General features: G+C 57.2%; 1 protein-coding gene across 2 annotated transcripts in view; it reads left to right on the top strand.

Annotated features, from left to right (window-relative positions):
- SHANK1 (SH3 and multiple ankyrin repeat domains 1) overlaps positions 1-26331 on the top strand; it is a 54055-nt gene that overhangs the window by 14309 nt on the left and 13415 nt on the right. For both annotated transcript variants that reach the window (XM_060398785.1, XM_042230989.1), the window contains exons 9-22: positions 3803-3880; positions 4098-4164; positions 4428-4758; positions 5656-5849; positions 10177-10290; positions 10462-10537; positions 11032-11058; positions 18762-18844; positions 19081-19205; positions 19798-19933; positions 20374-20454; positions 21030-21053; positions 21247-21315; positions 21777-21895. In XM_060398785.1, coding sequence (XP_060254768.1) covers positions 3803-3880; positions 4098-4164; positions 4428-4758; positions 5656-5849; positions 10177-10290; positions 10462-10537; positions 11032-11058; positions 18762-18844; positions 19081-19205; positions 19798-19933; positions 20374-20454; positions 21030-21053; positions 21247-21315; positions 21777-21895 — 1524 coding nt within the window. The remainder of the gene's footprint in view (positions 1-3802; positions 3881-4097; positions 4165-4427; positions 4759-5655; positions 5850-10176; positions 10291-10461; positions 10538-11031; positions 11059-18761; positions 18845-19080; positions 19206-19797; positions 19934-20373; positions 20455-21029; positions 21054-21246; positions 21316-21776; positions 21896-26331) is intronic.

Genomic DNA, 26331 nt, shown 5'->3' with positions numbered 1-26331 from the left:
GGGGAGCCATCAGACTTGGGCGATCAGTTGTGCTTTCACAGTAGACAGATGAACGCTAGGATCAGAAAGCCTGGTTTAAGTCCCAGCTGCCCCACTGACTGGCTGTGTGACCTTGCCCTCTCTGAGCCTATCCCGTAGGATGGACCCGTACAAGCATCGTTGATGGGTCTGTCACATGAAGCGGGTGAGACCGAGGAAGTGTCTAGTGAATGCTGGTTAGACTGGCATCTGGGCGATTTGGAGTGGAGCTGAGCTGGAGGCCAGGTTGGGTTTGCCCAGGCCAAGACAGAGGAGGAGGACTCCCCTCATCCAGCAACTGTTTATTGAACAGTTCTATGGGCCAGGCACCATGCCAGGCCATGGGTGCCACAGACAAAACCTTGCCTCTCCAAAACAGACAATGGAGTGGGGGAGAGATGCCGGAGATGAATAAAATCGAAATGTAATTTCAGGGAGGCAGTATTATAAGGCAAACGAGTTAATTCTGACTTAGAAGAATGCCCGGCACACAGCAGGTATCATATAAATTAAAATAAAGCCAGGAACAGGTCAAGGGTTTATTTTTGACAGGGTCATCAGAGGGGCCTCTTCTGAAGAATTGGCCTCTGTGCAGAAATGTGAATCAAGTGAGAAAGTGAGCTGTGTGGAGAGCTAGGGGCAGAGAGTCCCAAATCGAGGGAGCAGCAGGTGCAAAGGCCCTGGGGCAGGAGCATGCCTGCCAGAGAAGGGAGGCCAGTGTGCCTGCGGAGTAGGGAGTGAGGAAAGGTGGTAGCAGATGAGGTTGATGAGGCTGGGGCTGGGGGTGGCAGGGCAGGCAGATCAGCGGGGGGCCTCCCATCCAGGGCAAGGACGTTGGGTCTGTTATGACTGACACTGGCAAGGAGTTGATCTGGACTTGGATGGCATTGTCCGCCCCCTCTGACCATCCAGCCCTGGCCCCCAATGCGTCCTGCCTCCTTCCTTCCGGGTCTAGCAGAGTGTTTGAGTAAGGGCTCAGGAGTCAGACACACCTGGGTCCAAATCCGAGGGCTGATCGTCACCAGCTCCCTTTGAAGCCTTAGTTTCCTCATCTGTGAAACGGGGACAGTCATCTCCATCTCACAGAATTGTCGGGCTAGTCAGTGGCTACTGCCTCTGAGGTGCTCTGATACACAACACAGTAAGTCCCCCGCCTCAAGAGGTCTGACTTGGTGGCTCTCAAGCTGGATGCTCCTGCACGCTAGGGGACACTTGGCAGTGTCTGTGGATGCTCTCCGCTGCCCCCACTGAGAAGGGAGCGCTACTGGCATCTAGTGGCAGAGACCAGAGAATGATGCTCCATGCAATGCACAGGATGGCCCCACTACAGAGACTTGTCTGGCCCCTAAGCGTCAGTTGTGCTAATGATGAAAACCCCTGATTGGGAGGTTGGGGCGAGCAGATACGAACTATTACATATACAATGGATAAACAACACAGCCCTACTGTAGAGCGCAGGCAGCTATAGTCAGTCTCCTATGATAAGCCGTTAACCGGGCTTCCCAGGCAGCACTAGTGGTAAAGAACCTGCCTGCCAGCGCAGGAGACATCAGAGACAGTGGGTTTGATCCCTGGGTCGGGGAGATCCCCTGGAGGAGGGCATGGCCACCCACCCCAGTATTCTTGCCTGGAGAATCTCCATGGACAGAGAGGAGCCTGGCGGGCTACAGTCCGTGGAGTCGCAAAGAGTCAGACATGACTGAAGAGATTTGGCATGCACGCAGGCAAACCATAATGGAAAAGAATAGCTCCAAAAAATGATATAAATATGTGTGCATGTGTGTATAACAGATTCACTTTGCTCTACAGCAGTAATTAACCCAACATTGTAAATCAACTATACTTCAGTAAAACAGTAATAATAATAATAATAATAAAACACTGGTTTAGGTTAGTAGCCATCCAGTACACTATATAAGCCTTTGACTGTGTGGATCACAATAAACTGTGGAAAATTCTGAAAGAGATGGGAATACCAGACCACCTGACCTGCCTCTTGAGAAATCTGTATGCAGGTCAGGAAGCAACAGTTAGAACTGGACATGGAACAACAGACTGGTTCCAAATAGGAAAAGGAGTACGTCAAGGCTGTATATTGTCACCCTGCTTATTTAACTTATATGCAGAGTACATCATGAGAAACACTGGACTGGAAGAAGCACAAGCTGGAGTCAAGATTGCCGGGAGAAATATCAATAACCTCAGATATGCAGATGACACCACCCTTATGGCAGAAAGTGAAGAGGAACTCAAAAGCCTCTTGATGAAAGTGAAAGAGGAGAGTTAAAAAGTTGGCTTAAAGCTCAACATTCAGAAAACTAAGATCATGGCATCTGGTCCCAGCACTTCATGGCAAATACATGGGGAAACAGTGGAAACAGTGTCAGACTTTATTTATGAGGGCTCCAAAATCACTGCAGATGGTGACTGCAGCCATGAAATTAAAAGACACTTACTCCTTGGAAGAAAAGTTATGACCAATCTAGATAGCATATTGAAAAGCAGAGACATTACTTTGCTAACAAAGGTCCATCTAGTCAAGGCTATGGTTTTTCTTGTGGTCATGTATGGATGTGAGAGTTGGACTATGAAAAAAGCTGAGCACCAAAGAATTGATGCTTTTGAACTGTGCTGTTGGAGAAGACTCTTGAGAGTCCCTTGGACTGCAAGGAGATCCAACCAGTCCATTCTGAAGGAGATCAGCCCTGGGATTTCTTTGGAGGGAATGATGCTGAAGCTGAAACTCCAGTATTTTGGCCACCTCATCCAAAGAGTTGACTCATTGGAAAAGACTCTGATGCTGGGAGGGATTGGGGCAGGAGGAGAAGGGGACAACAGAGGATGCGATGGCTGGATGGCATTACTGACTCGATGGACATGAGTTTGAGTGAACTCCGGGAGATGGTGATGGACAGGGAGGCCTGGCTTGCTGCAATTCATGGGGTCGCAAAGAGTCGGACATGACTGAGCGACTGAACTGAACTGAACTGAACTGAACTGAATACACTATAACCCAAGTCACGAGTAGTTTTAAATATCCCAGGAGACACTTTGGGAAAAAAAAAAAAGGTGACATTAATTTTAGTAGCATATTTTGTTTCAAAAATACTATCCTTTCAAGTAATCAGTCCATGGGGTCGCTAATAGTCGGTCGGACACGACTGAGAGACTTCACTTTGACTTTTCACTTTCATGCATTGGAGAGAAATGGCAACCCACTCCAGTATTCTTACCTAGAGAATCCCAGGGATGGGGCAGCCTGGTGGGCTGCCGTCTCTGGGGTTGCACAGAGTCGGACACGACTGAAGCGACTTAGCAGCAGCAGCAATCAGTATAAAAACTATTGTGCTGTGCTCAAGCGTTAGTCACTCAGTCATGTCCGACCCTTTGTGACCCCATGAACTGCAGCCCACCAGGCTCCTCCGTCCATGGGACTCTCCAGGCAAGAATACTGGAGCGGGTTGCCGTTTCCTCCTCCCGGGGATCTTCCCGACCATCTCCTGCATTGGCAGGCAGATTCTTTAATGCTGCGCCACCTGAGAAGCCCCCATAAGATCTACTAGAGAGACTGAAGCTACACTTTCGAGTCCTTGGACTCCAGCATGCACTGTGCAGGCAGAGTACCTCTGTGTGGCCCGGCCACGTTTAAAGGGCGAGTGGCTACTGTCCCGAGCAGGGCGGGTTCCCGCCAGATGGTTCCAAAGGCTCAGCGCAGTGTCTGCGTCGGCTCGCGGCGACAGTAACTGTTTTTCTCTTCCCTTTCCCCCGTGCCACTGACCACCAGGAGACGTGTGCCAGGATCCTTCTCTACCGAGGGGCCAACAAGGATGTCAAGAATAACAGTGGACAGACCCCCTTCCAGGTCTGTTGGGGCAGGTTGGGGAGGCGTGAAGAACTCAGAGGGGCTGAAGTCTGGGGGGCTGGGAGGGAGGCAGGCAGTCTGGGAGAGAGACTTGGCAGGCTGGACTTGCTGGGGTGAAGGCTGGGGGGCTGGGCAGCTGGCTGGAGACCTGATAGTGTTTCCTGTTTGTTTCCCCTCTCTCTCTCCTACCTGGGCCCCCCTTACCCCCTCACGCCAGGTGGCAGTGATCGCTGGGAATTTTGAACTCGGGGAGCTGATCCGAAACCATCGAGAACAGGATGTGGGTGAGCGAGCTAAGGGGAGAAGTCGGGGTCCTGAGGGGGGATGCGTGGTGGGACTGGGGAGTCAGCGAACCTGATCTGGGGGCCAGGATGGGACCAAATAAACCTTAGAGAACCGCAAACACCTGGGCAGCGGGAGGGGTCAGGTTCCAGACGCCCCGCTCTTTCTCATCTGTTTATCCCCTGGTGCCTTCCCCACCCAACCATCTCTTGCCTCCTGTGTGTCTCCCCCTCTGCCCCCCCCCGGCTTCTGTGCCCCACCACAGTGCCCTTCCAGGAGTCCCCCAAGTATGCAGCCCGGCGACGGGGACCCCCGGGCACAGGGCTGACGGTGCCCCCCGCACTGCTGCGGGCCAACAGTGATACCAGCATGGCCCTGCCTGACTGGATGGTGTTTGCCGCTCCGGGGACCTCGTCCGCGGGGGCCCCCGGCCCCACCTCAGGGCCCCAGGGCCAGGCGCAGCCCACCGCCCCCAGCGCCAAGCTCAGCAGCGGGACCCTGCGAAGTGCCAGCAGCCCCCGGGGTGCCCGGGCCCGCTCCCCGTCCCGCGGGAGGCACCCCGAGGAGGCCAAGCGCCAGCCCCGTGGACGGCCCAGGTAGGGGAGGGCTCAGCCCTGGTCCTACAGACCCCTCTCCCACCCGAATCCCCTCCTGGGACCCACGGCTGCCCACCACCCCCACCAGGCCAGCCCAGGTGCCCACCTCCTGTCCCAGAGACAGCTGCCCCCGCCCCGCCACCCCGCTGCATCCAACTCTCTGGTCCCCACCTCGGACCACCAGGTCTCCCTCCTGACCCCAAGGCAGCGAGGGCTCCATGAACCAGGCCGAGTTTAGTTCATCAGCCGCTCCGTGGTCTGGCCGGGGGTGGGGAGGGCACCCAAGAGAAAGGTTGGTTCCAGCCCCTGAGGACAGGCAGGCAGGCAGACAGACAGACAGACAGCCTGGGCAAGGTGAGAGGAAGCTCAGCGGAGTTGGGGTGGGCGAGGAGGGAGACTGGAGGGGGTTCCAAGCCTGGAAATGAGGTCCCAGGTGGGGAGGATGAGCAGGGGGCATTGGGGGGAGCCAGCTGGAGGGGGACAGGGAGGGGGTGGGTGGGAGGAAGATGGTGGTAGGCTGGGGATGGCGGGAGAGGCGCTGGACCCAGCCCAGGAGGAAGCTAGGAGTCGCCAAAGGCTCGTGAGCCAGGGATGACACAGGCAGAGCTCAGCTTCAGGAAGCTGAATCAGGCAGGGTGTGCAGGCCCGTGGGAGGGGACAGAGCCGGAAGCCAGGAGGCAGGAAAGGGGGCCGTCGGCCCGCAGCGGGCAGGCAGGGGGAGCCCCAAATGCCCTCCTTCCCCCTACCCCCCACCCCCGGCCCCCAGAGCTGGAAAAGGCACTCAGACCCCCTCCCCCACCCTGATGCTCCACCTCCCACCCCCCAAGGACCCCTGTTCTCCCAGAGGCGCCCCCTCCCTCCACTCCCCCTTGCCTCTCACACCCTCTGTGTATGCAGCTCCAGCGGGACACCCCGGGAAGGGCCGGCCGGGGGCACGGGGGGCTCTGGGGGCCCTGGGGGCTCCCTGGGCAGCCGCGGGAGACGCAGGAAGCTCTACTCAGCAGTCCCCGGACGCTCCTTCATGGCCGTGAAGTCCTACCAGGCCCAAGCCGAGGGGGAGATCTCCCTGAGCAAGGGCGAAAAGATCAAAGGTAAAGGGGCAGGGTGCAGCCGGGCTGTGGGCAAGGGTCGGCAGGTGAACTCACCCGCCGCTCAGGGAGGGGCTGGCCCGCGACCAACAGTTGTCCAGGACCTGGAATGTCCAGGGCACGCTGGAGACCTCAGAGAGGCCTAGGTGCCCCTTCCGCCTCGGAGGAGCAAACAGTGGAGCTCAGATGCTGCTGAGGAGCATGCTGAGGAGGTGGGGTCCAGGCAAAACAGAGGAGACGAGCATCTCTAGGACATCGACCCCACGAGGTCCCATCTCGCTCACCGTCACCCTTGAAGGCAGGTGTCTGGAGCCCATTGTACAGTTGAAGGGGCAGAGCCTTGCACGGGTGAAGCAACTTGCCTGAGGTCCCCAGTCCGAACCCACAGTTCTTCTCGCTGTCTTGTGCGGAGAGTGAGGGACACGCCGCCTTGACTTCACCTCCTGCCTCTGCCAGGCGTCTTCATCTGAGACACGGGGTGGTGGTGCCCACTTCCCCGGGCTCTGATGAGATGGGCTGTAGGTGAAGCCAGTCCCTGCCGAGGGCTTCCTGAACAGAGGCTGCTGTCACAGGGCTTGCCTCTCTCCTGTTTCCCTGCCTTCCTCTGGAAAACCATGCCAGGATCCCCAGCCTGCAGACTTCACAAGGCTGCGGATATGTGTTCTTGGACAGAATGGTGCTTTGGAGACTGGAAGTACCCTGCCATAGTTCATTCAAGGCGGGGGAGCAATTCTTTGCCCGACTCCAGGCCGGCAGACGGGCCGAGTTGCGTAGGGGTTGAGAACCAGGCTGTCTGGGTTCAAGTCCCAGCTCCTGCACTTCCTAGCAGGGCAGCCTCAGGCGAGTGACTTCTCCAGGGTTCAGTGTTCTCATCTGTACAATGGGACCTTTGCGAGGATTAAGAGTCAGCTCTTGGAAAGCCCACAGAACAGTGATTCATACCTAATAAGGCCAACTGTCATTATCATATGTGGCCCACACTAGGGGCACTTAAAAGGGAGAGACCCTAGGCCCTGGGGGAAGCTGAGTCTTGGGGGTGGAGTGGGGGGGGTCTTCCCACAGGAGACATGGTTTAAGTGGGCCTTGAAGAGCGTGCCAGGGTCAGAGTGTTAGTGCGGTTGTGTAATTACGTCTGTCTTGTAGTCTGTCTCCCTGGTGCCTGAGTTTCTGAAGATGAGGTCACGTGTCACCAGGGGCCGGGTCATCAGGGCCCAGGTTAATGACCCAGCACACAGAGGGCCTCAGTGCACATCTGCTGAGTAAATGAGTGAATGGATGAATGGCCGGATGCAGGAGCTAACTGTAGGGGCCAGGCAGCGGCAGTGCCTCTGGCAGGGGGACAGCGTGCCAGGGGAGAGTGTGTATGTGTGTGCATGGCTGGGTGGGGGGTCAGTTCAGTCGCTCAGTCGTGTCCAACTCTTTGCAACCCCATGAACTGCAGCACACCAGGCCTCCCTGTCCATCACCAACTGCCGGAGTTTACCCAAACTCATGTCCATTGAGTCGGTGATGCCATCCAACCATCTCATCCTCTGTCATCCCCTTCTCCTCCCACCTTCAATCTTTCCCAGCATCAGGGTCTTTTCCATTGAGTCAGTTCTTTGCATCAGGTGGCCAAAGTATTGGAGTTTCAGCTTCAGCATCAGTCCTTCCAATGAACGCTCAGGACTGATTTCCTTTAGGATGGACTGGTTGGATCTCCTTGCAGTCCAAGGGACTCTCAGGAGTGGGGGTCAGGTCTGTGCAAAAGAAGAAAGGGAAGCTGAGGTCGGAGGTGAGGGACCCTCCCACAGGCAGAGGGCCATGGGCTGCATCTTCTCTGTGTCTTTCTGAATGTCAAGCCCAGTCATCCGATGCGCTGCCCTGACTTCATATCCTTTCCTTAAAAGTTCCCTGATTGCCTCAGAGCACACCCACATCCATGATGTCACTGGGCTTCTTCATAGCCCGATTAAGGTAGCAGACTCCCTCTGCCCTCAGGATCAAAGCCTAGGGCCTTAGCCTGGCCTGCAAGCCCCTCCTCTGCCCACCCTGCCCCCGACACAGCCTCATCTCAGGCTAGTCTTTGCTTCACCTGCAGGGTTCCAGGGACCTTAGCCTCCTCCTCCTTCCTCAAACGCCCCAAGTCCTTTTCCACCCTAACCTCTTTGCACATGCTGTTCCTTCTGCCCGGAAAGCCTATGCCCCCTCTCTCTGCCTCCTGCACTCCCCGCATCCTTCAGGTCTCAGCCCATATGTCACATCCTCTGAGACGCCTTCCCGAGCCCCCGTGCCTTCAGATTTATTTGTTTATAAAGATTTTTTTTTGAAGTGGACTGTTTTAAAAGTCTTTACAGTATTTGTTAGAATATTGCTTCTGTTTTATGGTTTATGTAGAACCTTAGCTCCTCGACCAGGGATCAAACCCACACCCCCTGCATTGGAAGGCGAAGTCTTAACCTCTAGGACCACCAGGGAAGTCCCCTCATCAGATTTATATACTCCTATCTGGTCTTTATCCAAACACCCCCTCCTTTTCCCCCTCAAGCCCTGACCTCAGTTTTCCAATCATGGGGTCACTTGTAGAGTTATGACTCCACTGCTGCCAGTCTGGAAGCTCCATGAGGACAGGAGTGAGTGGTGCTGTGTCTGTGTCTGACAGCTCTACTCACTTCCCTGGTGGCTCAGACAGTAAAGAATCTGCCTGCAATGCCAGAGGAGACCCAGGTTTGATCCCTGGGTTAGGAAGATCCCCTGGAGAAGGGCATGGCAACCCACTCTGGCATTCTTGCCTGGAGAATCCCATGGACAGAGGAACCTGCTGGGCTATAGTCCACGGGGTCACAAAGAGTCAGACACGACTGAGCGACTAACACAACAGCTCTACTCGGGTCCTAGCTTGATGTCTGACTCATGACTGGCACAAAATACATATTTTTTTTAGTGAACAAATGATTGATTCCCAGATCATCCAGCCGAGCAAGGCAGAGTCAGCCAAGAGCCCAGACCTTTTGACACACATCTGCTCTCTTCCGTGACCTTGAGCATCTCCTGGCTGGGGTTTCCCCAGACCCTCTCAGAAGAGGTGGTCAGTGCAGGGCAAAGCATCAGATGGCCCCAATCCCAACCCTAGCATGGCTCAAGCCACCCCTGGGCAAGAGGTTTTTCTACTTTAGCTTCAACTTCATCTATAAAATGGGAAATCAGTTGTTACCTACTGAGGTGTAAGGATAGAGTGAGTGAAGAATGTGAAGGGCCCAGTGGGCACAGAGCTGTGAAAGATGCTGGAGAGGTGGGTGGCTGTGGGCTTGTTACTGTCACTCTCGTCATGATCAGGAACAGCAGCAGCAAAGCACTGGAACAGAGAGGTAGCAAGACCGGAGTGTTCAAATCCAGGCTGCAAAACCTGGGGCAAACAAGCCTGAATTCCTCCGAGCCTCTGTTTCTCCATCAGTAAAATGGGGCCAATGTCAGTGCCCCCTCTTAGGGTCCTGGCCCCAGTGAGAGTTGGATAGACATTAGCTGTCCCTACTGCCCATCACTGTAGGTCAATGTATGCTTGATGTCTAAGAGGTAGGGGTGGTAGGCAGGGGCCTCTGGTAACAAGCAAGGGAGAAGAGAGACGATTCTAATCTCCGATCTAGAGCCAGGGGAAGCAGAGAGAGACAGAAAGAGGGATCTGGGAACAGATGACAAAAGGTTAAGTGGCAAGGAGACTGCAGGAGGTGGCAGGGGTAGTGATGAGGTAAACACGTGACCTAGGAGCCTAGTGGGGTTTAGGGAAGTTACGGAGTAAGTGAGTTGTGACTGGTTACCAGGGGAGATGAGAGCCAGTTGTGGACATGTCCCTAACTTGCAAGGACCATGTCATGGGACACAGCCCTTCTCCCCAGTGCCTCTCGGTGTCCCCATTGTGTTCAGGAAGCTACTATGCAGGAGTGACTATCTCCCACTTCCCCCTTGTGGGGCTTCCCCGATGGCTAAACAGCAAAGAATCCATCTGCAATGCAGAAGACAATGCAGATTCAATCCCTGGGTCCCGAAGATCCCCTGGAGGAGGAAATGGCAACCCACTCCAGTATTCTTGCCTGGGAAATCTCAAGGACAGAGGAGCCTGGCGGGCTGCCGTTCATGGGGTCGCAAAGATTCGGATATGACTGAGCGACTGAGCAGACACACACACTCCCCCCTTGCGCCTTCCTAAGGCTGCCCTTGGGCCAGGTTCTGGGCAAGGTGCTGAGAATTGTGGGAAGGCTGTGCATCAGATGTTGGGAGCGGGCAGGGCAGGGGAGGTGTGGGCAGCACGGAAATGCAGAAATATTTCTATTCTATGTCCCCACTCCCCATCCAGTGCTTAGCATCGGGGAAGGAGGCTTCTGGGAAGGCCAGGTCAAAGGTCGCGTCGGCTGGTTCCCCTCTGACTGCCTGGAAGAGGTGGCCAACCGCTCCCAGGAAGCAAAGCAAGGTAACAAGGAACCCCCAGGTGTCCCCGACTTACTCTAGATTCTCATGTCCCTTCCTTTCCCCCTCCTGGTGGGGGTGGGAGGTCGAAGGGAAGGCTTGGGCCAGGACCCCAGGGGCTGAACCCATGATTTCCAGAGTAGAAGGTCCAAGGTCATCCTCTGTCCCCCTGCAGAAAGCCGAAGTGACAAGGCAAAGAGACTCTTCCGGCATTATACCGTGGGCTCCTACGACAGCTTTGATGCCCCAAGGTAAATGTCCTTACACTCTCGGGCAACCCCCCCAGCCCAAATCCCTCCCATTTCGCCTTTTAAATATTTCCTCCACCTTCTAAATATTTCCGCCACCTTGAAGCCCCCTCTCTTGTCTGCTCCCTCTAGCATTTGATCCGGGGTAGAGGGAGGCAGGGTTAGCTTCAGACCACACAACCCAACCCCAAACCGTCCTTGGCAGCCACTGAGACTGCCCAGCTCTGGGGTAGCCAGAGACCAATGAGGTGGACTGGGGCAAGGTGGGGATGCCGGGGGCGCTGGGGGGCTCACCTGTATGGTGGCTGGAGGCTCCTGTCTCCTCCACATGCTGCATCTCTGTGAAGTCCTGTGCAGCGGAAGTGTGTGCATCCCGCGCTGGCATGTTGGGGGGGGGGGGGGGGGGACAAGCAGAGCGGGCCAGGCGGGGTGGGGGCAGGGAGAAGGCACACTGACACCTTTCCCCTCCCTGGCTGCTGGCTGACTTGCTTCTGAAGCTTGATGGATGGGATTGGCCCAGGGAGGTGAGAGGGGAGGGGAAGGGAGGAAACGGGGTCAGGAATGGGAAGGAAGGGGTGCCTGGGGGCGTATGGATGTGTGTGTGTACCCCCAGAGCTAAAGTTCCCCTGTGCGTGACCGTCTCACACAGTCGGCGAGCATCTCTGTACAGATTCCCCAGGCGTGTTCTCGCCCATGTGCCTCTGTAGGTGTGCATGACACATGTCTGTGTGCATGTGTGGCCGGAGGCCCTTGGAGTTCTAGCCCCGTGCACATGCCCGTGACAGTGAGAGGGTGTGTCCCGCTCGGTACAGATGGGTGCATTTGTGGCTGTCATTTCTGGGTGCACGATTGTGGCTCATTGTGCAGCTGGCTCTCTCTGCACCTCTCTTTCCCCGAATCCGTGTGTCTGAGAATGAGGGCCAGTGTTTTTCAGAGATGTCCAGTGTGTCTGCCTACCACCTGGGGACCGGTGGTGGGTCCCTGCACATGCCTGTCCCTCTTCATGCACGTCGCTGTGTGTGCGCATTAACGCATAAAGTGTGTGCATGCATTTGTGTCTATCTGATTGATCTGGAATTCAGGACCTGGGGTGTTGGGGGAGGGGAGGGAGGAAGAGGGGAGGACTCCAGGGCTTGAGCTTCCAGAAGGGCCAGGCTGTGGGGGAGGGATGGTCATAACTGGGCATCTGAAAGATGACATCCCCCCCCACACCGCTCCCCCTAATCCAGGGAAGGGTCTCCTTGTTCGTAGCATCCTTCCATTAAATGTGTCCAAACCTACGTGTCTGTGTTCTGGCCAGTGGGGATGGATCGGGGCGGGGGAGGGCCGGGGGAGGAGTGGGGAGGAGAGAAATGACAATATGGGAAGAGAGGGTGGGACTGGGGTGCCACCCTGCTCCCCAAGTGTCCGAGGCGCTTGACCATTGTGCGTGTTCGCCTGGCACGTCTCCGGCTCTGGGCACTGGGTGAGTATCGAGGTCCCCCCCCACCACCGGAGTCTCCCCATCAGCCTCTGCTTCTTGTCTCTTGTCAGTGTCTCTGGGTCTCCCCTTGGCTTTGGTTTGGGGATCGTTTGCTCTACCAGCTGGATGAGGGTGGTCGCTCAGCTTCTTTCTCCTCTTTCCTCTGCTTGTCAAGTGCGTTGCCCCCCCTCTCCCTCCCTTCCTGCCCGCTGGCATGTGCTGCCCTGCATGTCTGAGCTTCTCCTCCCCACACCCCCACCCTCCGCTGTCCCCGGCCCTGTCTGGGGTGGCCTGGCGCGTGCTGTGACCCTGCCTCCCTGCTGGAGCTGTGTCTTCCCGCCGCGTGTAACCCCTCTTGGCCTCTGCTGCCCTCTCTCCTCTCCCCGGGGGTCTGCGGCTCCCTCTCTCTGGCGGGGAGCCGTGGTGCGTGGATGTCCCTCCGCCTGGACTTCTTTGCGGGGAGGGGTGTCTCTCCCTGCCCTGGCGCCCAGTCTAAACGTCCTGGCTCTCCCTTTCCGGCCCCTTCCAGACTGTGTCGGGGAGCATCGTGCGTCTGTGTGCCGCGGGGGGCGTGGGGGAGGGCTGTGCGTCCCCTCTCGGGGTCTCTCTCGCCGCGCCGTCCCCCCCGGCTCGGGAAGTGGGGCTCGGTGTCCGCGCGTCCCTCGCACGCGGTTGCGAGGCGTCTCGTGTGATGTTGTGCGTCCCTCTCCCCGCGCTCCCTCGCTCTGCACCTGCGCGGGAGGGCTCGGGAGGGGGGAGGGGGCGAAGCGGGGGGGCCCAGACCGGAAGTGCCTCCCCCTTCTCCTCCCCCCGCGCTCGCCCCTCCCCCGTCTCCCGCCAAGGGGGCCCCCGCGCTCCCCTGCCGGCCCCCTCCCCCCGGCCCGGCCCCCTCCCCCGCCCGGCGCAGGACGCCAAGGGGTTAAGCCTCGCGCCCGCCGCCCGCCTCCGGAGCTGTCCGCGGTGCTGAAGCCGGCGCCGTCCGCGGTCCTCGCGCTCTCGCCGCGGCCCGACCCCGCGGCCCGCGCCCCCGCGGCCCCCCGGCATGTGAGCCCCCGGCCCTGCCCTCCCTCCCGCGGGAGGGCGCGCGCCCCCTCCCCCTCCCGGCGCGGGTCAGCATGAGGCGGGGCCTGGGGGCCCGGACACGGGGGTTCGGCCGAGCGGGGACGGGGACGCGGCGGCGGCGGCGGCGGCGGGGGCGGCCGGCACCGGGGCCGGGGCCGGGGCCGCGGCGGCGATGGCTCTGTCAGCGGTCGGCGGCGGCGGCGGCGGCGGGGGTCTCGGGGGCGGCCCCGGGGGGGGCTCCCTGCCGCAGCCGCCCCCCGCGCTCTCCTCCAGCTGGCCGGCCCTGGGGCCCCGGCGGCGCAGCGTCTGGTATATCTACAGGTAACGGAGCGTGCCGCCCCTTTTCCCCCCGCGGCCCGATCCGGAGGCCCCGGCCGCGGTGACGACCCTCCCCCAGCCGCTGATCCCCCATCCCCCAGGCTCCCTCCCCGCCCCCAAGCCTCCCGCCCCCTCCGCCCTTCTCCCCTAACCTTCTCTCGGCACTAAGCCCTTTCCGGACCCCTCTTCTCTCCCCTTCGTTTTCTCATTACCCCCAACCCGAGCCTCTCTCCCCGACCCCCACCACCACCACCCCCGACACACACACAGGCACACACACACTCCTCCGGCCCTTCGTAGGCCCTTCTAGGCTCCCTTCAGCTCCTTCTCCAGGACGTCCCTCCTAAGGAGGCCCTCCAAACGGACTCCACTCCGGGATTAGGGCCCCGCTTGTCCTTTCTGCCACCCTTACCTCCCCCACTCTAGAGCCCTCCCTTCAGGCATCTGCACCCCAGGCCCGCGTTCCTCTGATTCCTGTGTCCCCGCGCCCCTTCACGGAGTTGGCAAGTCCCCCCATTCATACCCCTCTCTCCCATTCACAGTCATCTCCCCCCCATCACACACGCATCCCGCCCCCGTCTCCCCTCCCCTCCTCTTTTTCCGCTGCGTGTCACTGTGCGACGGTGCGTGTGTTCCTGTGGCTGTGGCGGTGTGCGTGCGTGTGTATGACTGCCTGCAGCCCTGTTTGTGTGTGTGTGTATGTAAGAGAGAGAGAGAGAGAGAGAGAGAGAGAGAGAGAGAGAGATGGTGGGCTCCCGGCCCACCTCCCCAACTGTGTCCATCTGTATGTCCCTGTTTGCCGGCGTCTATCTCTGTGTGTGACTTGGAGCGATAGCGAGGCTGTCTGGGGACTAGTGTGTTTGCGTCGGGGAGGGGGGGGTCTGTCCCAGAGACTGCGGCTGTGTTTCCCAACACCCACCCTTCTTGCCCAGGCCTGTCCCCTCCCTGCCAACCACCCTTCACCGGTCCCCATCCCCACGCACCCCTCTCCCTGCCCCCAGGGGTCTGTGCCTGTGTGGGGCACGTGTGCTGAGACACGGTTGAGCTTCTGCACGGGAACTGCATCTGCTTCTGTGTGTCACTTCTCAGCATGGGAGGGGGCTTGCTTCCCTGCGGGGGCAGGGGGAGGCTCTGGGCAGGCCGTGGAGAGGCCCCGTGGAGCTGGGACACGGGGAGGGGCTGAGTGGCAGAGGGGGCGCTATGTACAGCAGGAGGCTCTGGCTGTGGGATGCTGGGTGTGCGAGAGGGACCTTAAGCGTGGGGGTGGGGGGAGTGGAGGCTGCTGCAGTCCCTGTGTGTGGGATCTGGTGAACAAGAGCTGGCCGCTGAGCTCCAGAGGCCGCTCAGGGTCGCCGAGGGATGGCCTGGGGCGGAGCATTGTGTGTGCTCCTGCAGGGCAGGTAGTCAGCCCTACGGGAGCATGAATGGGGTGCTGCGTGGGTCGCGAACGGTAGGGCAGGGGGCGGGGCTAGAGGGTCTGGGTAGGAGGGTGGCAGGACGGAAAGGGAACAGGGGGTAGTGGGGGATACTGAAGTCGGGGGAGGAATGGGGAAAGCCGGAGCAGAGGAGCAGAGCGTGTGCGCGGGGCCAGCGGAGGAATGGGGTAAGGAGGGGGTGCAGGAAGTGTGAAGAGAACTGGGGGGCGGGGATTCAGGCAGTTCAGGGAGAGCACAGAGAGGAGATGCAGGGAATGTAAATGAAATGCAGCTGCCAGTGAAAGGAGACAGAAGGAAGGGTGAAGTGAATTGAGGATGCGAAAGTCGGAGGAGGCTTCCACGGATGAGAATGGGGTGGGGGCGGGGAACTGGAGTAGGAAAGAAACCTAGGATGCTGTAGGGGATACAGTGGGGTTCTGTACTGAGGCTCGAGAGGCTGCGGGAGGGATGAGGGCAAAGGAGAGAGAGAGCTGGCCTGAGAGGGGGTGAGGAGGCCACAGAAATCTGTGGGAGACAGCTGTGGGAAAGGGGATGTGGGGTGTGCAAGGGCAAAATGGGAGGTGGGGGGACAGCCCCGTGGGGTGTAATGCGGGCTTGCAGAGGTGAGAGCTGGTGGGGAGGGGGTTAGGGTCCCAGGGAGCTTTCAAACGACTTGAGGGGGGATCCAGGTGCAGAGCCAGAAGGTATACACAGGAGTAGAGGAGAAGGAATACCCAGTTGTAGAGAGTTATGGGCACAAGAGGGCAACTGGGCAGTTCAAGGAGCGTGAGAGAGACTGCACACAGAGCTGGGGGTTGCGTTGGAAAGTCATGGCAAGGAGAGGCGGATGTCCAGGATGGGGAGACTCGAGAGGGAGTGGTGGGGTGATCTGCTAGTGTTTGGATATTATTGGGGTATATGCTTGCCTACCACTCCAGTATTCTTGCCTGGAGAATCCCATGGACAGAGGAGCCTGGTGGGCTGCTGTCCATGCGGTCGCACAGAGTCAGACACGACTGAAGTGACTTAGCATGTATGCATGCATAGGTTGCCTATGGGGAATTCAAATCTTGGATGTGACATTTTTTTCTGACAGGTGTGATCTTGAGCAAATTTATTTCTCTGTGCCTCAGTTTCTTCATCTATAAAATGGGAATGATAACAGCCAGCCCCTCCCAGGGGGTGTCATGAGGACTGAATGAATACATAAACATAAAGTGCTTGGAATGCCGTCTGGCATTCAGCAGCGGTTCGTAAATGTTACTTATTGTGCTACAGGCATAGCCTGGGATAAATTTCAGGAACTGGAGGGGCACGTTCATGGTGAACTGGAGCAAACGTATATGTGCTGGGGTTTTTGGTTTCAGTGGAGTGGAGGTTGTTACTATTGCAACTACCCGGGTATTTTCTTGGGAATTGTTGAAGAATGTTGTTCACTGTGTGAGCTCAGGCAAATTGCTTGACCCTTCTGTGCTTCTGTTTCTTCATTTGTAAAGTGGAAATGGTACTCACGCCTACCTAGAGGCTGGCCATGGGAGATGATGGATTGAGTCATTTACCTGTCATTTACCATTTTCAGATACTGATTGACACATAGCATGGGCTTTTTCTTCGCATCTAATGGATAAAGGAGTCTTATTGAATTGTGTTAGGGGCTGGATGTTTGGGGGAAGCTTATGTGTGAAGTGTGAGGAGAGAGTGGGGGTGAAAGATGGAGGGGGATGGGGGAAAGGTAGGGTTTGTGGGATGAATGAAATGAAAGTGAAACTGCTGTAAATGAGGAATAAAGGGGATCTGAAGAGCATTACTGGCCACTGGAGGGCCCTGGAGATCCGGAAGAGCTATGGGGCAGCGAGGGCATGAGGGCTCAGAGGAGACTGTCAGGCTACACGGTGGGCCCAGAGCTGGGGACAAGGATGCTACAGAGTTCGTGGTCAGACACAGGCAGCTCTAACCTCTCAACCCATTTCTATTGGCCCCATCGTTCACCCACTCAAGGAGCCTTCTTGACCTCTTTCCTCCCCTTCTTCATCGCTTTCAACCCCTTCCCTCCTTCTCTTCCAACATTCTGTCCACTCAGATACAAGGAGATCGATCCCTGGGTTGAATACAAGGTCTAGAAGACATAGTGGATATTGTGTAGACATGTTTACTGGAGCATCGTCAGCTCTGAGCCAGGGCAGTTATGGGCTGTGTCTACATGTGCGTGCCTGCTGTTGGGCCCATGGGGTTCTAATAGTGGCTGGGAGCAGGGCTGGGGCCAGGGCACATGTGCAGAACACTGTCCCTATGGTACAAATGTATGGATTCAACTGTGGACATGTTGGGGGTCATGGGAATATCCAGCAGGGCTTGCGTGTGTGGAGGGGGTTGGTGCCAAAATACAGTAAGAACACATTAAGTATTATTGGCATGTGCTAGTTTGTGTTCAGGGGGCGTGTTATGGGAATAGACTGAGATCAGAGTGTGGGGGAGTTATTATTGGAGCATACTGGGATGTGTGGGGGAGGGGGTTGCTGAAATATACTGGAGTATTTGTGGAGGGCTGTTTTGCCAAACCTGTGGGGGTAGGTAATTGGAATGCACAGGGAGCATGCTTGTCTATTATGGGAGTGTGTTGGGGCCTGCGGATATTACTGGGGTATTCTGAGGGGGCTGCGTGTGCGCTGGGCCGGGTTTCAGACGTGACTGCAGGGTGTCTGGACGCTGCAAGGCATGCTGCCTCTGGGGACAGGGGTGGGGGATAGTGGGTATTCTGAAAAGCCTGGAGCCGGGTGCCTGGGTAATCCTGCTTATACTGGGGCTCCTGGAATGGAATGGATGTGCAGTCCTGATGTACAGCATGGTGATGTCTAGGGTTTGTGGCTGTTACCTGAGTGAGCCTGGGGCCAGTGTTGAGAGACATGAAATAGGTCTGCGTTTGACTGAACCTTCCTGGCTATGTGAGCATCCCCTAAATACACTGGTGGGCTCTGGTGGCCTTACAGGGAACTCTCCACGTATTCACATGCAGTTTTCATTTTGCTAGAATCCTCTGACCGCATGAAGGAGATCCATTTGAGTATGCCAGGAAGTAGGTGTCATTGCTGCACGCTAGAATTTTCTGTGGCGATGGAGATGTTCCGTATCTGGGCCATCCAGAGTGGTAGCCACTAACCGTATGTGGCTCCTGGGCCCTTGGAAATGTGGCTAGTGAGGCTGAGGAACTGAATTTTTCCATTTAATTTTTAATTAATTTGCATATAAATAGACACAGGCAGCTAGTGGCCACCATATTGGACAGCTGCTGAATAAGCAGTGTTACAGTTTGCTCAGGGACCTGGGGAGATGTTACTGTAGCATGTATATATGTGTGTGTGTGTATAGTCTGGGAGTCGGGAGAGGTATCATCCAAGTACAGTTGTCCCCTGGACCAAAAGACTTGACCAGAGACAGAACACATCCTCCTGCGTCTGCGCTCTGTATGCAGCACTCTGCTGAATACTGTGTGCACTCTAGATTAGGGAACTCACACCGTGACCCTGTCAGGTGGGGTCTGTCATCGTCCGCTGCGATAGACAAGGCAACCGAGGCCCCAGAGGTTAAAGTCGGGGCTCAAGGTCACAGGCAGGAAGTGGCCAGCAGGGCCTCCAGCCAGGCTGTCTGGCGTGTGGCAGTTGTACCTCTGCGTTCCTCCCGCCGTGCCTGCTGAATGGATGGGTGGATGGATGCCCTGATGGATGAATGAGGAAAGAGTGAGTGGGAGACCGCGCACCCCGGGCTCCGAGGGGGAGAGGCCTGTCAGAGCTGCTGCAAGCAGACGCACGTGGAGTGGGTGAGGAGGCTCCTGGGAGGAGGAGGGGGGCGGGACGAAGGGTTCCGGAGCTTAGGCTCAGGTCACCAGGTGGCTGGTGGGGCACCAGGTGGCTCCGTGTCTCATGATCCCTTTTCCACCCACCCCACCCCGCCCCTCCCCCACCCTCCCCGCCAGCGATTACATCATCAAAGAGAAGACAGTTCTGCTGCAGAAGAAGGACAGTGAGGGGTTTGGGTTCGTGCTCCGGGGCGCCAAGGGTGAGTGCCGGCCGGGGAGGGCACGGGAGAAGGGCTCTCTGACCCAGGGGGATGGACAAGGGAAGGGACCCCCACCCACCTCACAGGAACCCTCCCCCGACCTGCCCACCACCCCACCCTGGGGTGCTGGTCCCTCAGCTACTGTGAGGCCTCCGTGACTTGGGTCTGAGCCCCATCCCCTGCTCGGCCTCTCCACCCTCTCCCCTCCGACCCCGCCGGCTCCTCCCCATCTGCAGCGCAGACCCCCATCGAGGAGTTCACCCCCACCCCAGCCTTCCCGGCACTGCAGTATCTGGAGTCGGTGGACGAGGGTGGCGTGGCATGGCGGGCTGGACTGCGAATGGGAGACTTCCTCATCGAGGTGAGTCCTGGCCCCCAGCCTCCCAGGGGCTTCTCCCAAGACCCAGCGCCTGGCCCACCTGCCACAGACACCATGCTTTCCCCTGGGACCCTAGCAACAAACCCCCAGAACCCTAGTGATCCATGCCAAGATGCTGCTGCCCAGAACCAGATTCTCCTTTGGCACCAAGCTTTCCAGCCCCGTGCCCTGCCCTTCCCCCCGCCCCCCAGCAGCTAGCCAGCCTCTTCAGTGATTCCATCTGAAAGCCTCTCTGAAGCATATCAGAAGATAACAGACCTGTCCCAGGGTGTCGGTGCGCACACGTGTGTGTATGTAGGCAGGCACGCGCATGTGCACACACACACACACAGCTGGAGGATAAGGAGGGAGAGAGGCAAATAGGGTGGGCCCAGCCCCTTCCCCAACCCTGAGGCCCTAAGAGTTACAGGAGTGGAGAGGTAGGGGCTTGCAAGGGGGCTGGGGGGAGGAGAAGAGTGACGGACAGCGCCACAGACAGGGCCAGGCAGGAGGAGGCCACTTCAGCAGAGACCCAGAAGCAGAAAGCATCCCACCCCTCACATATCAGCTGTGGTTGGGGGTGTCTGTGCCACAGGTGAACGGGCAGAACGTGGTGAAGGTCGGCCACCGGCAGGTGGTGAACATGATCCGACAAGGGGGCAACACGCTGATGGTCAAGGTGGTGATGGTCACCAGGCACCCGGACATGGATGAAGCTGTTCATAAGAAAGGTGCTCCTTACCCCCGACTTGCGTGGTCAGGCTTGGACACTCCCCGCGCCCGCCGCTGCTACTGGATTAAGACTCTCTGCAGCCCTAATGACCCAATGGTCCCGTCACCAGCAGCAGCCTCCCCCTCCCCAAGGCTGCTTGATCATGACTCTCAGGAGAGGAGCTGAGCCCAAGCTTAGCTTGCTGGAAGCTCCCCTGGAGAAGGAAATGGCAACTCACTCCAGAATCCTTGCCTGGAGAATCCCATGGACAGAGGCGCCTGGTGGGCTAGCTACAGTCTGTGGGGTCTCCAAAGAGTAGGACACGACTTAGCGACTAAACACCATCACCGGCATCTCATCTCTGAGCTCTGGGAGCGCCGCGGTGGTTGGGGGTGGGGTTGGCCTGGAGGGTTTCTGTCCATGGTGCCGACGTCTGACCTCACTGTCATTTTTTTCCAGCACCCCAGCAAGCTAAGCGGCTGCCGCCCCCAGCCATCTCCTTGCGTTCCAAGTCTATGACCTCCGAGCTGGAGGAGATGGGTGAGCTGGTGGGGCTGCCGGGGACCAGGTGCTGCGGAGGGAGAGGGGGCCAAGGGCGGCTGGACCAGCCCTGGGTTTGTTAGTGTTAGTGACCAGGGGCTCTCGTCCTCCTGTCCTCATCGCGTCCCCCAGCCCACAGGTCAGACGCCCTCTGACCTGCGTGTGTGTCGCTGGGAACGGGCGTCTGAGAGTCAGCTTTCCCTGTTTCCATCTGTTTCTCTGTCGGGTGTCTCTCTGGGTCTGTAACGTTCCTCTGCGGGTCCCGGTTTCCTTTCTAGCCCCTCTCCGTCTGTCCCAGCCCCACCCGCACCCTCCATTTCTCCCTCTACCAGCTCCCCGCACTCCCACTAACAGAAGGGAAGGCGAGCCCCCTCCCTCCAGGCAAGGCCGAGTGGACCCGGGGGGTCCGGATCCCCGCTCCCCCCCCGCCCCGCCGCCCCGCCGGAGCGGATCGGGGCAGCCGAGCGCCCCCCACCCCGGGTCCCTGAGGGAGGCGGGCGTTCCAGAAAGGGGGCCCCTCGCCTCCCCACGAAGTCCTAACTCTTGGCTCCTCTACTGCCTCCCCCCCGGGCTAGTCTCCCCCTGGAAGAAGAAGAGTGGTGAGTGGGCACAGGGCTGGCGGGGGGGCCCCCGTCCCGTCCCCGCCGGCGGGCTCGCCCCTCCCCGCCCCCGGCCCCTCCCCGCCCCACTCGCGCTTGCGCACGCCCGCCGGCCACGCCCACCGCCGGCCGAGCCCGCGCCGCCCCGCCCCCGGGGGCTCCCCTGGGCTTCATCCGCCTCCTTTGCCCACAGAGTACGAGCAGCAGCCGCCGCCGGTGCCCAGCATGGAGAAAAAGAGGACTGTGTATCAGATGGCTCTCAGTAAGTTGGCCCAGCCCTGCTCCCCGCGGGGCGGCCCCAGCTCCCCTGACCCCACGCCCCCTGGGGTGCCGCATCCGCCCCCCATCCCTCTCGCTTCTACCCCGTGCCCCCTTCAGCCACTTCCACGCTGATCGTACACAAACCCCAGCTTTGCACCAGCTGTTACGGTTAAGCACCCACCTCTGTCCTGAGGCTCTTCGCAGCCCCTTCTGCCTCCGCTCCACCCTCCCTCGTAGGATGTCTGTTCCCCGCCCTCAGCCCTTTACATCGCTGCATCCTGCCTGTCTTGCCCGGCTGGACCGTGTGTCTCCGAGGAGGCCCACCGGGAGGGAGATGGAGATGCCCTTCGCTGGTTCATACAAGTCACTGAATGGGGCACCCAGCAGCTCTGTCTCTGTGCCTGCCAGGCCCAAGCCCACTTCATTTCGCTGTCTCTCTGCCCCTCTTCCGCCTCCCCCTAGACAAACTGGATGAAATCTTGGCGGCAGCTCAGCAGACCATCAGTGCAAGTGAGAGTCCTGGGCCTGGTGGCCTGGCGTCTCTGGGCAAACACCGACCCAAAGGCTTCTTTACCACTGAGGTAGGCAGCCTGGTCTGTGGGACTGGGGAACCTGGGGGACTTGGGGGGAGGGAAGGTTGAGGGGTAGGCAGGGCAACTTGTAGCCTTTATCCCTCCCTCTACAAACCCTTTGTGATTCCACTGTGTTGAGTGCTCTGCCTAAGGGGCACCAGATTTTCTGGGGTCCCTCATTGCTCCCCACTCTGGGGGGTCCCCTTTCCTCTCTACCCGTCCTCCTCCTCCTTTATCCCCCCAGATCCCATCTCTGTCACCTCCCCCCACTCCCCATCCCCAAACTTCATTGCTCCCTCTCTGGCCCACCTCTTTCTGTCCATCTCCGACCTGCCTTAAGGATCTCAAGGAAGGTAAATGGAGGTCAGGGATGGCACTCCCTGGCACAGGCACAGCGCATAATAATAGGTGCTCCACAAGTGGTAGTTATTAAAATATTAATTATCGTCTCTGTCTCTGCTCTGCCCGCTCACCTGCAGTGGGTGTTGATCACATTTCTGACACTCTGTTTTTAACATGGATTATCTCATTCATTCCTTGGAATCATCCTGGAAGGTGCACTCGGTTGTGATACAGAAGGGAAACTGAGGCTCAAAGAGGGAGCCAGGATTTCAGCCCCAGGCAATTCGGCAACTGGATCCACGGTCCAGCCACGGCCCTGTCATTTCTGGTGCAGACCTGCTGGTCCCTCACTGGACTGTGCCCCTTCATGGGGACACATCCCCACCACTACTCTCCAGTTCTCTGCCCAGGCCCTCCCTGCCCTCTGAGTGCACCCTCTGACTCCCTCTTTCAGTAGGCCACACCCACCACCTGGTGGCCAAGAGGCCACTGACTCTAAAAAACCCTGTGCTTTGACTTTGGAGGGATTGTGGATCCTTTTAGGCTGGCCTAGTCCTCCGAATAATACTCCAAATTAATACTCTGAATAATGTATAAAATAAAATACATAATCCATAAGGGTCAAAACCCTTGATAGCTCAACTGGTAAAGAATCCTCCTGCAATGCAGGAGACCCTGATTCAATTCCTGGGTTGGAAAGATGAACTGAAGAAGGGATAGGCTACCCCTTCCAGTATCCTTGGGCCTCCCTTGTGGCTCAGCTGGTAAAGAATCTGCCTGCAAAAAGGGAGATCTGGGTTCAATCCCTGGGTTGGGAAGATCCCCTGGAAAAGGGAAAGGCTACCCACTCCAGTATTCTGGTCTGGAGAATTCCATGGACTGTATAGTCCATGAGGTTGCAAAGAGTTGGACACGACTGAATGACTTTCACTTTACAAGGGTCAAGAACAGTACATAACCATGGGGAGTGACAATGGAAGGGTGTAGCCCCTCAGGGCAGTACAAGCCTCACCAAAAAGAATTCAACTCTTGTGAGCAGATGAAGTGAGGTTACAAGCCCCTTGAACCAAAAATAAAGGTAAAATATAATATATAAGATAACAGAAGAAGCCAGGTACACAGAAAAACAGTTATCAAAACATTTTAAAATTTTTATTAATATTTATTTTTATTTATTTATTTGATTGTGCCGCATCTTAGTTGCTGCACGTAGGATCTAGTTCCCTGACCAGAGATGGAACCCCAGCCCCCTGCATTGGGAGTTCAGAGTCTAAGCCACTAGACCACCAGAGAAGTCCCTCAAAACACTTTTAAAAGCAGAATTTGTGATACAGTCATGTCGGTGCCTTTTCTTCAACACAGTAGCCAGCAAGTTCCGGTGGTGGATCTAGACTACTCTAATTTCAAAGTTTCAAAGAAGCATAAACACTGTTTAGCGAAATGTGCTGTGAAGAAAGCTCTGCCATGAAGCAGGCAGAAATACCTGTGATTTCTGATATAGTCACGTTTTGCTAAGACTGGCACGTTGTGTGGCCGACGTCCTTAATTGAGGAAATGTTGTGTTTTAGTTGAAGGCTAATGAAAATCAAGATGTAGGGAGTTTTCTCTCCATCCTAGTGCACAGCCCCCTCCCCACCCCCAAAATCTATCCACAGCCCTCCCAAGGGTTCAAACACCTACTCTGGAAGGGTCAGTACTCTTACAAGAGCCAAATGCAGCTGGCAGATTTTGTATTCAGAATTTCTTTCCGATTTAAAGGCAGAGGGTCCTTGGCTACTTCTCAGGGCTGGGCCCAGGGCCCTGCCTGCAGGAGGCCCTTCCTTCACACCTGTCCTTGGTTTCTCAAAGAATCTGAAATCTCTCAGCCTGGGATTTCCCTGATGATCTGGTTGTTAAGACTTCCACTGCAGGAAGCCCTGATGATCTGGTTGTTAAGACTTCCACTGCAAGAAGCACAGGTTAGATCCCTGGTCAGGGAGATTAAAATCTCGCATGCCACGTGGCCAATAATAATAACCTACAGTGGAAAAGAACCTGTAAGAGAACAGACACATACACGTATATCATTTTGCTCTACACCTGAAACTAACACAACATTAAATCACTGTAAATCATTGTAAATCAATTCATTGTAAATCAGCCATACTTCAATTTAAAAAAGCACATGGGCAGTAGAGCCAGGCAAACCTGGCTTCAAAGCCTGACTCCCTCTAACTCTCTCACTTGGGCCATGCTTTATAATTTTTCTGTGCCTCAATTTCCTGTTCTGTAAAATATGGCTTATGTCAGTCTTGCTGGCTTTTAGGAGGATTGAATGAGATCAGCTTCTAGCAGAGGCTCTCAAGAGATGGTGAGCACCCCTAGCCACCGTAACCTAACTGGAGCCCCCACTGTGACCCCAGCCTGCACCCCCAGAGATGAACCCACAACAACATCCCAGACTCAATATGGAGTCTCTAGTAACAGATTAGGGCCAATCCTGTTCTCATTTATTCAACAAATGCATGGAGTACCCACCAAGTGCCAGGTTGCCAGCTCCTCTTTGCATGAACCTGCGTTAGAAGACAGACGAGATCCTGGCTCCAAAGACACCCCCTCCACCAGGGACCAGACACTAGCCAGTAATAAAACCAGCTACTTGCCCACCCCCATCACTGAGAAATAAAACGCCAGAGGTCTTCATGGGGTCTTCTTTTCTTCTGGGTCCTGGAGGCCAGTGGTCATTTCCCTTTTTCTTTTCTTTCCTTCTCCCTCCTGGCGTCTGTTCCTGGGCCTCCCCCAAGCCCTCCCTCTCATGTTGCAGGCTGTCTCTGTCACCATCTCTGCCCCCCTCCTCCCACCAGCCATCCTGATCTTTCTCAGCCCCTGAGACACAGGGGCTCCTCCGTGTCCTTCCTGTGTCTCTATGACCTTCCTGTGTCTCTCTGCCTCTCTCAGTGGGTGGTCTTGTTCTCATCTGTGTCTCCATCTCCCATCTGTTCTGGCTTCTCTCCCCTTTCCCAGCTGGACTCTGCTGCGTTTAAACCAGGGGGACAAGCAGGCAGTGTGGAAGCCCAGTGCAGACCCTGAGGCTCCTTTTAACAGGGGCCTGCACCACAATGGACAGAGGTCTCTGAAAGATACACCTCTGGGTTAAACGTAAGGGGGGCTAGGGAGGATCCACCGCGCCAACAGGGGGGCTGCAGACCCCTGGCAGATCCACTGAAGGTCAAGATCCCTCTTGGGCTCCGTCTCTTCCTAGGGCTTTGCTGTTCGTCTCTCTGTTCTCTCCTCTGTGTGGCCTTCGTTTTCTTGGCTACTGTCTGTTACCTGGTCACTGATACCCTCTTCCCAGGGGTCCCCTGCTCCCTGTCCCCCACATCTTGGACTGGGTGGTCCAGGTTCTAGTTTCAGCCTCTCTCTGGACTCAGTTTCTCCCTCTGGTTATTTTTTCCATATCCTCTTGGTTGCATTCTCTGCCTCTCCCCCTCCCAGGGCGTCTCCGACCCTCCTGACTACATGTTTTCCCCTCCTAGGCTGGCCCTGGCCCTCTCCACGGCAGGACCTCACAGGACCACCTTTTTCTCGCTGCCTTGCTGTTTCAAGTCCCCTCCTGTCTCTCCCGCGCACCTCTGGACCCCCATATCTGTCTTTTGTCTAGCTCTGTCTGTCCATCAGCCTCCTACGCCGGTCTCTTTCCTCTCACCCCTTTCCGGGGCTGGCTCCCTAACGTGAATTTCCCAGCCTATCTTCAGCCTTTGGCCTGTGCACAGCGCCCGGGCACGCTCTCCTGTGGAGGCACCGGACCCTCAGCTGACCCGGGAGGTAGCGCAGAGGAGGGCGGGACCTCTGGCCGACTTCCTGGGGAGAAATCTGCCAGGCAGCCGGTGACGTCACGGCACCTGGCACCCTCTGATTGGCTTCCCTCTCTGCGCGGGACAGGATGCGTCCAGTTTGTCGACTGAGGTCAGCCTGTTCCACCTTGAGTCGGTCCGCCCCTCAAACAGTCATTCCTAGCCTCCTCGGACGCTATTATGCCTCCTCTGTCAATCTGGCACCTCCTCTGCCACTTTGATCCCTCTTGGTGCCGAACTAACCCATTCTTTGATCCCTCTTTTCCCTAC

The sequence above is a fragment of the Ovis aries genome, chromosome 14 (genome assembly GCF_016772045.2).
Source record: "Ovis aries strain OAR_USU_Benz2616 breed Rambouillet chromosome 14, ARS-UI_Ramb_v3.0, whole genome shotgun sequence".
NCBI lineage: Eukaryota > Metazoa > Chordata > Mammalia > Artiodactyla > Bovidae > Ovis > Ovis aries.
This window is presented reverse-complemented; position numbering and strand designations above follow the sequence as displayed.